Below are 16,483 nucleotides of genomic sequence, written 5' to 3'. Positions count from 1 at the left end.
GAGCTTTCCGAGCATTGACCCTACTGAAAGCTCTCCACATGATGTCCGGAGACAGCCTCAGCGCCTGGTCACCAGGAGGAGGGATGGATTTTAGGGCAGGTGCATTGTTGAGTGTTTCAAAACATGAAAGTGGGGGTAAACTGGTATTTTTTTGTTTTCAGTGTTTTATTGTTTCACAACGATGGGTTCATACATGTATTTCCAACAAGTTTAACATTTATAGCACCAGCCCATCCACTCCAAGTGATTTTTCATAGAGACGGAAAGTCCATTTGTGCCACCGAGCTGTTGCACTTCGAGGGATCATTTCAAGAAAGTGAGAGGGATCATTGTGCATTCTCTGTCCCAACACCTGTGTTTCAGGGGGCGGGGCATACAAAAACTTGAGAGGGATCATTCCTGCTCCAAACTATTTCATACCACATAGAGTAAGAGAAATAAAATCATTGCTTGAATTGTTAAAACCAGGGGTAAAACACAGGATAAGTAGCATAATACCCATAGGGAGATCCAAATAAATAAATAAATGGACAATAAATACATGGGTAAATAAATAGGTAAATAGATCATTAAAATGGACTACTAAATAGAGGAAACCATACAACATTTACTCCCTATTGCAATGTAATCACAAAAAAAGCAAAAACACACCGCAACTTGGATCGCAATTTTTTTGAAAAACACCCGCAACATCAAACATTTTAGCCTGCAACAATCACAAAAAAGGCCCGCGAAATCCTGGTGGGACTGGCTAACTTATTTCTCGCATATTTGCCTTGAGCCCCCAAATTGCTAAGTCCGCCACTGGGAGTGGGCATGCGTGGTGGCGAGGATGTGCTCGTGTGCGCCCTCTGGTGGCGTCTAGGCTGACCCATCGTGACAAGGAGGATGTTCATATTAGCTACATTTGTTCGCAGTGGCGGAGCTAGAATTTTTTCAAGGGGTGGCCAAAGGGTGACCAAGGCTTTATCAGAGGGGTCCATATACAAATGATGAATGAAAGGGGGGGGGGTGTTGTGAGAGTAAGTTGTCGAGGGGGGGGGTGGCGAGTGTAAAATGGACACAAATTAAGTATTATGTCGCGATCGCCAGTGGTTAAAATGACCATTTCCAGTGGGGTTGCAGTAGGGGTGGCTAGGGCTCTGTTGGGGGGGGCATTGCCCCCCCATTGGCTCCGCCACTGTTTGTTCGTAAGCCCATTCTGGGGCGGTATTACAGTAGGCATCCACTGAAAATCATGAACTTGAATAAGGAATAATTTCTTTCTAAAATATCTATTCTAAGATGCAAAGATTACACACCTGAAAATTTGAAAAACAAACAAAAGCAAATATTTCATTTATTTTATGAAATAAAAAAATTAATAATTAGGTTTTTAACATATATAGGAGTATTCAAATAACTAAGGGATAACACATCAATTCCAGAGGAATTCCAGAGGTCTTTTGTCAGTGGATAACTTCAACATCACATTCTAGATTATTAAGGGAATTTAACTGGAAATGATAGGTTTTTTTTACACTCCTAAAAGAAGAGCTTTGATGGATAAAGGAAAACAGCAGGGATTATGTTGGAGACAGTGTAGTACTCAGATGGCCGATCATTTTCACATTTTCTGGAGTTGCCCAGAGGTAGCGTCATTTTGGTAAGACATTGGTAATGCCAGGGGCGCAGATGGCACTGGGGACGAGGGGGACATGTCTCCTCCAGATTTATATTGACCCCATCCGAAATCTAGCATCTACAAGCATAAACGTATATATTGTGCAGCTTGGTTCCCCTCACTTCAGAACTTCCATCTGCGCCGATGGGTAATGCAATAGCGGATTTGTTTGAGATCAAATTTTAATTTACATGGATTAATATTTATATGGGAAAGGTGCTGCACCTAGTGGGAAAGAATGATAAATACCTGCTCAAAATATTGTTGTCGGCAAGTAAAAAAACAGTAACTAGAAAGTGGATGCAGCAAGATCCTCCAACTAAAAAACAGTGGATTGAAGTTGTTATGCAATGGAAAGACTAACGTTTATGTTGCAGTTAAGATTGGACCACTTTATCAAATACTGGGATAAATGGATCTTAGCCTTTCCTATTGATGAAACTAACACCTTGAAATAAAATGCACTGTGCACAAAGAGTTAACTCAGGGTTTTTTTTTTCTTTGTTCTTTTTTTTAATTGTTATTATTATTTGTTTGCTTGTTTTTTACCTGTCCATGTAAGAACAGTGACATCCTTTGGAACTGCTAAACAGCCTATGTTCTTGTTCTTAATAAGTATGTTTGTGCTTGTTCATATGTATATGTGTATATGGGTGTAAGCGTGTGTACATATGCAAGCTTGGATGTACGCATGTGTATGTATAGTCCTTGACACAAGTTCTGTCGCTTATCCATGTTGTGGAAACAAAAGCTTATAACCTGACTTTAAATTCATTGATTGGTTTTAGAAATGACTCATATGAAAGCTGAAACCCTCCCAAATTAGATTTAATTTACGAAAATAAATTTGCTTTACTGCAGAAATATTGATAATTTAATGAACACAGAAAGGTCAGATTTGGGCAAGACAAAAGTTTTGTCGGCCACAGAAAGCAAGGTGAAAATCAAACAAATAATTCACTTCATATACAAATATATGCTTCATAACACTGGGGAATGACGTAGTGGTGCTATTAGAGTCATATTTAATATTTTGTGTGACTTCCACAAGCTTGAAGGACCGCATCCATGCGGTTCGACAATGATTAATACAATTTATTGATGAAGTCATCAGGAATAGCAAAGAATGCAGTCAAAATTCTTTGGTTTTGTTTTCCAAGCTTCTTCTTTCATCCTACCCCAAACATGCTCAATGATGTTCATGTCAGGTGACTGGGCTGGCCAGTCCTGGAGCACCTTGATCTTCTTCACCTTGAGGAACTTTGATGTAGAGATGGATGTATGAGATGGAGCACCATCCTGCTGCAAAATTTGACCCCTTTTATGATTGGGAATGTAAGATGTAAATGTGCGTGCCATATTTTGTCAATTGTGATTTTTCACTGCAATCGAAATTTGTCCTCTGCTTTTTACCCGTCTGTGCAGTTAGAACACATACGCACACACTAGTGATTACTAGGGGGCTGTGGATCACACGTGCCCAGAGCGGTGGGCAGCCCTAGCACAGGCCCCGGGGAGCAGTTGGGGTTAGGTGCCTTGCTCAAGGGCACCTCAGTCATGGCCTCTGGTCTGGGAATCGAACCCACGACCCTCCGGTCACAAGACCAGTTCCCTACCACCAGGTCATGACTGCCCCGTAGCTAATACTGTAGCTAATACTTCTTGATATTTTAGGCTATTGATATTGCCTTCCACTTTGCAAATGTTTTGCACACCCCCATACTGAATGTAACCCCAGACCATGATCTTTCAACCACAAAACTTGACTGTTTTCTGGGTGAATCTTGGATCCATACGGGCTCCAGTAGGTCTCCTGCAATATTTGCGGTGGCTGTGGTGTAATTCAACTGAAGATTCATCTGAGAAATCCACCTTCTGCCACTTTTCCAGCATCCATTCGTTTAGCAGGCTGTGGGCCATTTGTTTAGTGCTGGCTTCTGGGCACTGATTCGACCATGGAGGCCATTTCGAGACAGAATCCTACACTCTGTTCTAGTTGACACAGGGACTTGAGGTGACCAGGCCTGGAGGAGCTCTGCTGCAGTGGAAGAGGGACTGGCTTTGGATTTTCTAACCAACAAATCTTCCTCCGGAGCAGTTGTCTTGTGGGGTCTGCCGGACCTGGGCTTGTCAAAAACATCTCCAGTCTCTTCAAATCTTTTTTTAATTCTTTGTACTTGACGCTGAGACACATTAAATGTGCCAGCCACCTCTGCAGTGGATTTGATCTTCAGCGTCTTGATAATCAAGGCTTTGGTCGTAGGATGGATTTTTGGCATGTTGTCAGAGGTCAAGTTGCAGTGCAAGTGAAGGTCTGGGGTGTTGGAGTTCTTTTTACACACACACCCACTAATTAACCAATCAATTAGTGAGCACAGGTGAGACTGTAAACTAGGATTGAGTGCATTATATGACAAGGCGACAAAACTTTTGTCTTGCCAAAATCTGACTTTTCTGTGTTCATTAAATGATCGATATTTCTGCAGTACAGCAAATTTATTTTCGTAAATTAAATCTCATTTGGGAGAGTTTCAGCTTTCATAGGAGTCATTTCTAAAACCAATTGATGAATTTAAAGTCAGTGTAACGGTGGCCAGCGGCAGACGGAAGAGACACGGATCCGCTGGTTGACTCACGGTACTTACTCACTTACTTTTATTTAACATAAAGATTGCGCAATAGCGCACGAGAAACATTCAGCACACACACACACAACGTGCAGAACATAGACAAGGACGAGCACAAGACACTGCGCGAACGCACATTAAATAGACAGACCACATCAACCCCACGTGATGACGAGACGAGCCACAGGTGAGACGGATAATGACAAGACGCACCCGCACCCACGGAGATACAGACACAGACGAATAGACGCAGACAACGTTAACACACGCCCCAAAGGAAGGGTTCGGGGACCGTAGCGTGACAGACGCCCCCACCAAGGGCACTACCCGTCCCGGGGTGCCAACAGGACCGAGTGCCCCGAACCCACGACGATGGGCGGATCCGAAGCGCCCAGTCCTGCGTCTGGGAGATGACCGCCCTGGGAGAGTCCGCCACGAACAGCCTAGAACACCCTCCCTGGGAAGACCAGGGAAAACACGTTAGACACGTTTAACGGGACGGACACAAACACACAAATAGGAACACTTACACACAGAGGAACAAACAGGAAAAAGGGGTTCGGTACACATACGGGCAGACTCACGAACACTGGGACAGACACACACGACACAGGCGCCAGGCTGCGTGCCAGAAGGAGGGCGATCAGGGGAGAGAGATCGGGAGCTACTGGTGCTGCAGGCGCTGCAGTGGGCGGTGCTCCTCCTGCCCTTGCTGCAAACCCTCCACCGGGCGCAGCGCGGCTGGCGGACGCGCCAGGTGCAGCGCGGTTGGTCCCACCCCTCAAAGGGCCGTACGGGAATCCCTCCTCGCCCGGGGATCTCCCTCCGGACCTGGCAGTGGGAGGGGCTTCCTCCGCTTCCATCTCCTCGTCACTGCCACGGCTCCAGCTCATGGGCTGCCCCGAGCTGCCACCCCGGGAACAGTCCATGTCGCTGGCTGGGGAGCGCTCGGGAGATGAGCCCGCCTCCGGACACCTTCTCCTCTTTACCGTCCTGGCGGACAGTTCCGAGGGGGGAGGGCTCTCCTCTTCCTCCTCGGTATAGGAGCCCTCTTCCTCGGGGCATGCGGAGCACTCCGACGGAGGGTACTCCTCCTCGTCATACTCCTGCTCCTCGCCTTCCTCCACGGTGGTAGAGGGACCTACGAGTGGAGGGATGTAGTCCTCTTCCTCGGACTCCTCCTCCTCCTCTTCCCTGTAGTCGACGGTGGACACGTCGTCTAGCGACGGGGGGTAGTCCTCTCCCTCTCCACCGTAGTCCACCGTGGAGGCGTCGTATAACGACGGAGGGTAGGCCTCCTCTTCTCCCTCTTCTCCCTCACCGTAGTATACGGTGGGGGCGGAACAAACTGAGGGAGCCTGGTCTTCCTCTTCCTCCTCGCCCTCTGATTCCTCCCCCTCGAACTCGCTCTCAGGGGTCTTCTCCGTGGAGCAGAGTTCGAGGGAGCCTACCCTCAGGGGCAAAAGGTCTCTGGTGGAAGAGGGGTGGCGCTCCTTCCAAAACCGCATCGCGGTCTCACGAAATTAGTCCGCCAACTCCTCAGTCCTGGCTTCCCGAGCCCGAAGCAGCATAACCGCACATAACGGGTCCTGCTGCGTCGCTTCGAGGGTGACGGGGGCTCCGCGGTGCTGTGCAGGGGAAGAGGCGTGACGTCGCTTACTGGGCTTCTTGCCCTTCTTTGGCCGGGTGGTGTATCCTGGCATGGTGTCTCTGGTCGGCTCGTCGTTCTGTAACGGTGGCCGGCGGCAGACGGAAGAGACACGGATCCGCTGGTTGACTCACGGTTACTTTTATTTAACATAAAGATTGCGCAATAGCGCACGAGAAACATTCAGCACACACACACGACGTGCAGAACATAGACAACGACGAGCACAAGACACTGCGCGAACGCACATTAAATAGACAGACCACATCAACCCCACGTGATGACGAGACGAGCCACAGGTGAGACGGATAATGACAAGACGCACCCGCACCCGCACCCACGGAGATACAGATGCAGACGAATAGACGCAGACAACGTTAACACACGCCCCAAAGGAAGGGTTCGGGGACCGTAGCGTGACAGTCAGGTTATAAGCTTTTGTTTCCAAAACATGGATAAGCAACAGAACTTATGTCAGGGGCTGTATGTACATTTTAGGAAAAACAAAAAAAATATATATAGAAGAAGAAATATAGAAAAGTTTATAATAATAATAATAATAATAATAATAATAATAATATTAATAATAATTAGGGATGCACCGAAATGAAAATTCTTAGCCGAAACCGAAAACCGAAAATGAGGAAACCAAGGCCGAAAACCGAAACACCGAATCATGCCAATTATTAGTAACATTGGATTTATGGCTAACCTCACTAAAATCAAGGCATTGCTATTCAAAGAATAAATCAACTACAAAATTTGATTTGAAAATATTTATTTAGCACTGACATTACAGTAATGCATATTATAAAATAAAATTAGTGGTGGGCCGTTAACGGCGATAACGCTGACAACGGACGACCACTAATTAAATTTAACTCGCTTGCAGACCGTTTTTATCTGAGAGGATAAATATATGTATTTTATACGAGTAAAATTTTATTATAACTGACTGGCCTGAAAGATAAATATAAATTCTCTCATAAAAACGTGACGTGAGTTGCAACAACATTAAACAGCTCAGGTAAACACGCTTCTGAGAAATGTCGTCTGCTCGGCAAAACATAACGGGGCTCAATGTGCTCTATTAGCCTACGAAATCCCACATCCTCTACGACAGAGAACGGCTCATCGTCTAAGGCAACGAGTTCCATAATTTTTGGTGTAATGTCCTTTGCCTTGGCGCCATCACTGAAACTTTTTTGCTTTCTGCATCACTGAAACTTTTTTGCTTTTGAAACTTTTTTAAAATCCAAATAAGCACGTGCAGGTGGCGATTTTTGCTTGCGTCATCACAACACATCGTTTCGGCCGTGTTGTTTCGGTGATGAAAGTATTTCGGCCGAAAACCGAAAATGCAAATTTAAGCCATTTCGGCCGAAAATTTTCGGTGCATCCCTAATAATAATAATACTTTATTATTTATTATTGTTATTATTATTATTATTATTAGATAAAGCCAGAGTTAATTAATTCAAAACAATACCAATTAATCAATATTTAATGTTGATTTTTCATAAAACAGTTTTATCCTTACATCTTTTAAAGAAGAACCAAAATGCTAATCTCTGTCCTGAAATGGAAATGTTTCTGTTGCAAGTATTTTTTTTTTATATTCACACAAACAACATTTTCCAGTGGCCTCCTAATTGTCTAAATTGCAGCTGCCTAAAGTGGTTACAGATTACCAAAATGCAAAGTAGATCCAAAGTGAATGAAAAGCAATATTGGGGGGGGGGGGGGGGGGGGGGTCAGGCTGCTGATCTTCCCAGGTTCCCAGGGGACATTCCTGTCTCCCCCCCCCATTGACAGTTCCTGTCTCCTCTCCGGGGGCTCTGTTCTCCTCTTCCTCTGATTTGTTGTTCTCGTTCATCATAACGAATGATAGACTACGAACGAGACGATTGTCTCTGTAGGTTCAGCGTCCCTAGGGACACACTCGTCCCTTGTGGAGCTGGACACCAGAGTGGGAACTGGTTCAGTATTGCTTCGGACCTGGTAATGTTTGGAGTACTTTAAATCATGAACCTTGCAGGCCAGTCGCAGGCTGGTTATCATCAAGAGAAGACACACCACTAAGAGGCCAGCAATTATATACAGTAGGAATTCATTGTCTATTTTCAAAATGAACCAGTCCTGTTCCACAGAATTTGTGGAATTCTGTGTTTCAGTTGTTAATATGCTTGGATCTGTTGTAGTACCATGTGTTCTAGGAACATTTGAAGTACCATTTGTTTCAGGAACAATTGTAGTAACATTTGGGAGTAACGTTTGTTCTGGAGTGTTTATTAATTGTCCATTTATATTTAATATGGCCCCCAAAATGAAGGTCAGGAAACAGGACAGTTTCACAAATCTGTAATGAGAGTGAAGAGGAAAGCATTAAAATCTTTGTTATATAGATCCATCCTGGCTGGCCAGCGAGTTATTTCTGCTTCTCATTTATATTTGGGTATGTTTACAGTTTTGTGGTTAGGGGTATAGACACATTGCATGCCTGTTATAAAACTGCTACAGAAAAACTATTCCCAATCTTTCCTAAATTGTGCCTTTAAACCATTTTCCAAACTGCTCATGGCTTAACTGTGACAGTACTAATTGGTCTCAATGCATTGTCTAAGAACATGCTTAATTATACTAGACAGACTTACAAATATATCCGATTAGTGATATACTCTAAAGATATTGATTTTGAAGGTAAACATTTGTTAGCCACTTAATACATGCATTATTATAAATTAACACAGTTATGGGCTTTTGTTCAGGCTCAGTGTCTGACCAATGAACAGTCTGTAATTGTAGACTTAGAAAATTGATCTATAAAAACGTTCTTAATAAAAATCTGCAGGTTCCAGATGACAAAGAAAAATGTATTATAGAAGCATTCTGTTCTGAGAATAAGGAAAGCTGCTACCGCTGCAAATCTCAAGGTGTTTGGGCTTTAATTGGCCCCATTCGAGTGAAACAAATGTTTTTCAAACAATATTTAATATGCTGAAATAATTGGGACCAAAATCCCACCTTCGGTTAGACTAAGATGAGTTACTCACCTCTGCATTGTTGAGTGGTTTCCTCTGATGAGACCTGTAAGAGTTGGTAAATGAATGAGCTCATGTGAAGTCAGAACTAACCAGTGATGGCGTGAAGGAGATACACGGGCAAGCTACATGCGTTCGCATGCACAAGTGATGCGTTTCCTGTGCCTCTTTCACTTCTTCTGTGGTGGTTTTATTCAAAATATATTTAAACCCTCATAAAAGGTCTTTGCTACATATATTTCTCCCTTCACTCCCCTAACTGCCTCAGCAGGCCTTACAAAGGTCACTCACAACCTGTAGAAGGAGTTCTTCTTTTTGTTTTTCCTTTGTTTCTGTCTCACTGGAGTTGACATTTTTCCTCCACATTGGTAATATTTGATGAATGCTGTCACGTGCACTTTATGTTGAACAGCAAGAAGACATTTCTTGTTCATCAAGGTTTAAAATAATCAATCAGAATCTAACATGTCCTGTAGGTGCTTCTGATAAGTGTTTTGGTCTTTACAAACTCTGAAAAAGATTTTTCCCTCCCAATCGGCCCAAACTGTCAGGGCTGGCTCGGATGCCACGTCTTCTACCTCCACAAGAGGCACACGAGTCAGTCCTAGACTAAATCGGCACAATCAGCAGTGATCCGTTCAGAGTTGCCAGGTTCGCGGTTATCACGCCAAATTGGGCTTGTTTGAAAATCCAGCCGCGGGTAAAAATTCTGGGGTGTGATTTTTTGGGCTACTTTTGAGTTGGGCTACCGCGGGAGTTACAAGTCAACACTAAGAATCGATCACGATATAATACTTACTTTGTCTCCATTTTACACACTTCCCCCCAAAAACTCCCGGGTTTTGCCTATGAGAACGTGGCAGCCATCTACATCTACAACTGCAACACCTGGGTACGGGAGTACACCAAGTACCATGAGAGGCTCCTCACCGGTCTGAAGGGCAGCAAGAAACTACTGTTCATTGACTCGCCAGCAAGGCTGGCGGAATATGTTGAGCCTGACCAGCAGAAGCTTCCCGTGGCCACGCTGAGCCTGGAGGAAGACCTCAAGATGTTCCATAACGCCCTCAAACTGGCACACAAGGACACCAAGGTGTCCATCAAGGTGTGTGGAGCATGTTCTGAGGTTCAAACCAGCGAGCACCATGGTGACATTTCAGTGTCGTGAAAAGGACAGGCGCACTCTGCAAAAGTATGCAGCGAGCTAAAAATAAATAAAATGATTAGTTGCTTCTGGTAAAGATTAGAAATGATTGGCTGCTAAAATGCAGAAGCACTCTTCAGTTAACATTTGGGCTCTAAATACCAGTGTATGAAGAGTTTTAAAATACTTCAGAATTTTCATTTAGAGTCTTACTATTTCATCCAAAAGACACAGTTGTGTTCTAATATTAAAATAGTTATTTGCCCTTGATTAGAGGCCAGAGCAAAGGTGTGTCATCCTGTCCCTGCTCCTCCATCTTTCCCTGCCCCTCTTCAGGTGTTGGGCTGTGCAGGTGACCTCAGCAGAGTGCATGCGTGTCCTGGGCCAGTCGGTCTTCCTCCACGACATCTACTACGCTTCCGAGGTGGAGGAGATCTGCCTGGTGGATGAGAGCCAGTTCACGCTGACCATCGCCAACCAGGGCACGCCCCTGACCTTCATGCACAAGGAGAGCGAGGCCATCGTTCACTCCATCATCCACAAACCACAAAAATCCAACGATTGTCTGCTTGTCCTGATTACTGCCTTCTCATCATGTGTGTGTGTGTGTAGGTATCGAGCTGAAGCACCTGTGTCTGGAGCAGTAGCGAACCATGACCATTAAACCTGGGCCCGCTCCCATCCCCCCCCCAAAAAATTGTTTCCTTTTCTAATTACCTGCAATAAATAAAAAATAAAAAACTGAGACGACAGTACAGCTTTAGAAACACAAAGAACAATAATATCTGTACTAGATAACTTCTTAAGCAAAATAAGGTTCCAACAAAATAAGGTTCACAGCTCCGTGTTTCTCGGGAGCGGAATATGTAAACAACGCACTCGAGGGCATCAAAGGAATGAATCGAAACTAGCTAGCGGTGGTGCGCTAACGACAGGTGTTTCGCATTTAGAGGAGCGCATCTTTTCTTCTCTTCTTTCTTTTCCTGCCTCTTTGTCTTTTCCCTTTTTATTCTTTCTCTCCCCCTCTTTTCTTGGTCCACCTAACCCCAATATCACTTTGCATATTGTTATCACTATATTATATATTGTTATCACTATACTATATATTATACAGAATTGTTATAATTGCCATTTAATCTGTACATAAAAACAAAGTTGTCCTCCAAAGATGGGGGGGTGGAGGTGGGCCAAAAAAAAATAAAATAAAAAAAGAGGAGCGCATCCGGGCTTTAGAAAGTCCTAGAGAGTTTGTAGCAGCTAGCGCAGCTAGCGTAGCAGGCCCGGGTTACACAGCCGTAGCTAGCAAGCCCTCAGCTCCGGCATTAGAGCCCTCGCAGCGGGGCGAATGGGTGACGTCTCGGCGGCATAACCGTAGGGCTGAGCACCGTTCTTCTCAGGTTCCCGTGTCAAACAGGTTTGCCCCACTCAGTAATACACAGACTGAGTGACCTGTTAAAAGAGCTCTGGTGATAGGAGACTCACAACTCCGACACGTGAACGTAGCAACTAGTTTAGAGACACCAGCGGCCATAGTCAAGTGTATCCCGGGGGCTAGAGCGCCTGACATCAGGGCTAATTTAAAGGTGCTGGCTAAACATAAATATTCTAAGATAGTTATACACGTCGGCACCAATGATGTGGGATTGAGACAGTCTGAGATCACCAAGGATAATGTTAAAGAGGTGTGTGAGTTAGCGGGGACGATGTCAGATGCCGTAATATGCTCTGGTCCCATTCCAGTTCGGCGTGGCGCTGAAACCTACAGCAGGTTATGGGCACTACACCGCTGGATGTCTAAATGGTGCTCAGATAACAAAGTGGGTTATATAGATAATTGGACACGTTTTGAGGGCAGGCCTGGCCTTTTGAAGCGAGACGGCATTCACCCCTCTTGGGAGGGTGCTGCTCTCATTTCCCGTAGCATAACTGCTAGGCTTAATAGTGGTAGTGTAGTTAATGGGGATTGACAAACCAGAGCCGAGGCCAGGCAACAGACACACAGGCTAAACCAACTGTCTGCGAGCTGCAAAGAGACGTCACCTAGGTCACACCAGATTGAAACTGTGTCTGTTCCTCGAGTACCAAAAATTAATTCTCGCAAAGTTAGTAGACAAAATTTAACCAATGTTAAATTCAACTATGCTCCCTCAGAGAGCGGCTTAAATCTGAAACTAGAACTACTAAATATTAGATCCCTGTCATCTAAAGCATTGCTTGTTAATGAAATGATTACCGATCATAATCTATGCATGCTTTGCTTGACGGAAACCTGGACCCGACCAGACGACTATATGGCCCTAAATGAAGCTTCTCCCTCTGGCTATAGATATGTCCATAACCCCCGTCTAAATGGTTGAGGAGGTGGTGTCGCCACAATATATGACTCCAATATAGGCATTTCTCAAAAATTTGGCTTCAAGTTTAATTCTTTTGAACATCTCATCCTCACTGTGTCTAATGTTTCAAATTTAACGAGTTACCTGGTAACGAGTTACCCTGGTAACGAGGTAATTCAGTTACTAACAGTTACTTTTTTGAACAAATAGTGAGTAACTGTGACGTTCGGGCGCAGCCAAGGACTAGACACGGAATCCTCGGGTTTAGAGCACACGTCACTTTTTAATCGGCACAGATATTGCACAATAGCGCACGAGAAACACACAGACGAGTAACACAACATGCAGACTTGGACAACGACGAGCACAGGACACTGCGCGAGCGCACATTAAATAGACAAACCACATTAGCCCCACGTGATTACGAGACGGGCCACAGGTGAGACGGATTATCACAAGACACAACCACGAAGATCCAGACGCAGACGATGCACGTGGACAACGTAAACACACGCCCAAAAGGGAAGGGCCGGGGTTCTCAACGTGACAGTAACTATAACGAATTACTTTTTAAAAGTAACGTTCCCAACACTGATTATATGTAGTATATGTAATGTCACTATAATACACGTATAGATACATCAGGCTCTGAAAACAGAACAGCTATCAGATCTTCCAATCTCTGAACTGTGACTTTTTTTACTATTCATACTATATGGCCAAAAATATGTAGACACCTGAACGCCTCAGCTATCTGAGGTCATTAGACGTTCCGTTCCAAAGTCATGGGCATTAACGTGGAGATAAACTGGGAGGCGGAGTTTGGTAAAACATTAATCAAAAATCACAAGCAGTGTTGAGCTAGTTAGCTATTTGACAGAGGTCAGGCTATCTGTACACACTATGGACTTCAGCTACAGCCTTGTGCGTGTTCTAGTGCTCTGTGAGCGTGCGTGTTCTAGTGCTCTGTGAGCGTGCGTGTTCTAGTGCTCTGTGACAGTGTTGTATAAAGTATTAGAGACCCATACTTGAGTAAAAGTACAAGTACTCTATCAAAAAATTGACTTGAGTAGAAGTTGATGTGTTCTTTAAAAATTTTACTTAAGTAGAAGTACAGAAGTATTCGGCATTTTTTGTACTTAAGTAGTGCAAGTAGTTTATTCTAAAATTTATTTTAGAATAAGGGTGAGTCTACTAAGGGTGAGCCTACTGCCCTGCGTTTACCCTCAATAAATGCCCTTACCCTATAAAAACACTACACTATAAAAATGGGCACATGATTAGGGCACACGCACTCACACGCACGCACGCACTCACACACACACACACACACCCACACACACACCCACACACACACACACACACACTCACGCATGCATATGTGGCACAGACTGGATGTATGGATGGATGGATGAGTGGGAGGTTGGCTGGTTAATCCTGAGTGGATAGGTGGGTGGGAAACTGGCTGGCATTCTGGCTGACCTGATTGGCTGAGGGGGTAGTGGGTTGGAAAATGTCTGGCAGTCTGGCTGACTGGATTGGCTCAGGGGGTAGGTGGGTGGGAAACTTTATTGCAAAAAACAGTGTGCAGTGCTCTGGGGCCTTTACGACCGCCACTTGCGTCCGTCTTAAGGTAATTTGTAGATGGTGCCTTAAGCCAGGTTCGCAAACTGTGGTGGTCGGCGCTCGCTCAGTCGTGTAGTGTGAACTGCTGAAAGACGTTCGCCGAGCCGTCGCCGAGTGGTCGCCGACTCATCGCAGACGCAGATATCTAGCATGTTTAATATCTAGCAGTCGGCGACTGAGAGTCGGCAGCAGCGGCTAGCTACAGCCAATGGGAACAGCGTCTAGCTACAGCCAATGGGTACAGCGTCTAGCCTACAGCCAATGGGAACAGCGTCTAGCCTACAGCCAATGGGAACAGCTTCTAGCCTACAGCCAATGGGAACAGCGTCTAGCCTACAGCCAATGGGAACAGCGTCTAGCTACAGCCAATGGGAACAGCGTCTAGCCTACAGCCAATGGGAACAGCGTCTAGCCTACAGCCAATGGGAACAGCGTCTAGCCTACAGCCAATGGGAACAGCGTCTAGCTACAGCCAATGGGAACAGCGTCTAGCTACAGCCAATGGGAACGCGGAGAGAGAACCGCGGCACCGCTGAAGATATCTCTGAAGAATGTAAAAAACTTTCAAGAATGCTTTCAAAACAGTAACCCAGTAAACACACAAAATCCTCACCTTTCTTACAACTTTACTACAACACTGTTTAAGTTATTGTGACAGCACTGGAGAAATAGTGCGATTGATTATATCTATGTTCACTGCAACGGAGAGATGAAATAATTCTGGCAACTTGGGACTATGGAGTGTTTAAACGGTAAAAAAAATTATAATAACAAAAATGTGGAGTACATGTAGGCCTACATTGTTTTTTTCTTCTACGTGGTGTTGCTGGTTCTCGTGAGAGTTTCGTTTTCGTGTTCTCGTGTTTTTGGACGGCACCCAGATGAGTCATGTAGTGTGAAAGCCAGAACTGAAATACTCGCGATTACAGCACAACCAGTCGTGTAGTGCGAACGGCACAAAACCTGACGACTGAAAAGTCGTGTAGTGTGAACCTGACATTAGACGTTGCAGCGGTGAAAGTAGTACATTTAAAATAACATCATGTCTGCTATTTAAAATACGTCTATTCCTGACATAAACAAAGTTGTAGATGTTTGTCTTGGTTGCCAGAAATAAGAATTTGCACATTTATTTTATTTTGGCACATTTAACTTAAAGGTATTGAAGAAAGAATTCCGAATATGCGAACGTGAAACCAACTTGACTGAAGTTTCCTAGTATGCAAAGGAGTGACTTTTGATCCCATTAAAATTAACTTAAAACTGTATACAGTTATAAAGGAGTGTGTCCTCTTAAGGTCCCACACAGGTTGAGACTGAAAAAATGCAATATTTTTCGCTTGGTCATTTTCAACGGTTGGTGCTAAAGTTTCAGCTCCGCTGCTTCGCGAGTCACGTGATTCCCGTCTTTGTTGATGGGCAGAGACGAACATGTGAGTGGATCTACAGCATATCGATTAACTTTTAACATACAAACTCAAAAGAAAATGCCTCGGAGTACACCTGCACCGCACGATGGCCTACCACCCCCAGGCCAACGGGCTTTGTGAGCGTTTCCATCGCTCTATGAATGCCACGCTCCGGGCCAGCGACTGGGTGGATAGGCTCCCCTGGGTCATGCTGGGCCTCAGGTCGTCCCCCAAAGAGGATCTCCAGGCTTCCTTGGCCAAACTCGTCTATGGCCAGCCCTTGCGAGTCCCCGGGGATTTTCTCCCTTGTCCTACTGCTCCGTGGTCCGCCGGCCACCAGCGGCAGGCCCTTCGTGAGTTCTCTGGGGCTTTTGTCCCCGTGCCCACCTCACAGCATGGCCAACAGCGGTCCCGTTTTCCACCTTCTTTACGTGCTGCTAAGTTTGTGTTAATCCGGCATGATGCGCACCGCAGTCCCCTCCGCCCGGCACGGACGTAATTTGGGGGGGGGGGGGGGGGGGAACATGTCCCCCACTTTTTCAAAAGTCCCCCCCAGTTTTTACGGTTAAAACCAAATATTTAAATAGTGACGATCCATGTCCCCCCCACTTTTTATTACAAAATTACGTCCATGCCGCCCGGTCTACGACGGCCCTTTCCGAGTGCTGGAGCCGAGGGACAAGTTCTTCAAGGTGGACATTGGGGGCGTCCCCGAGAGCGTTTCGGTGGACCGTCTGAAGCCGGCCCACTTAGACTTGGATGGTACTGTGGTGACGGCACGTCCAGCGAGCCGTGGGCGGCCCCCGGTCATTGGTCCTGCCCGCCCTGCTGGTCAACCGGCCTGTGCATCTGTCCCGCCGGCGGGTGGTGTGAGCCGGTCTGGGCGGTTGATTCGTCCCCCTCGCCGGATGGACATGTCTGTTTTTGTGAATCTTGGGGGGGTGTGTGTTGCGACTACTACTCCTCGCAGCGAATTCCCTAACAGACAG

At 45.4% G+C, this 16,483-nt stretch overlaps 1 protein-coding gene across 1 annotated transcript; it reads left to right on the top strand.

Annotated features, from left to right (window-relative positions):
• Positions 1-9,444: 9,444 nt before the first annotated feature.
• LOC143487506 (neurofibromin-like) lies at positions 9,445-13,085 on the top strand. Its single transcript, XM_076986441.1, has 3 exons — positions 9,445-9,451; positions 9,744-10,084; positions 10,460-13,085. The coding sequence occupies exons 1-3, from the start codon at positions 9,445-9,447 to the stop codon at positions 10,571-10,573; spliced, it is 462 nt and encodes a 153-aa protein (XP_076842556.1). The 3' UTR covers positions 10,574-13,085.
• Positions 13,086-16,483: the final 3,398 nt, after the last annotated feature.

This window comes from Brachyhypopomus gauderio, unplaced genomic scaffold (genome assembly GCF_052324685.1).
Source record: "Brachyhypopomus gauderio isolate BG-103 unplaced genomic scaffold, BGAUD_0.2 sc47, whole genome shotgun sequence".
NCBI lineage: Eukaryota > Metazoa > Chordata > Actinopteri > Gymnotiformes > Hypopomidae > Brachyhypopomus > Brachyhypopomus gauderio.
This window is presented reverse-complemented; position numbering and strand designations above follow the sequence as displayed.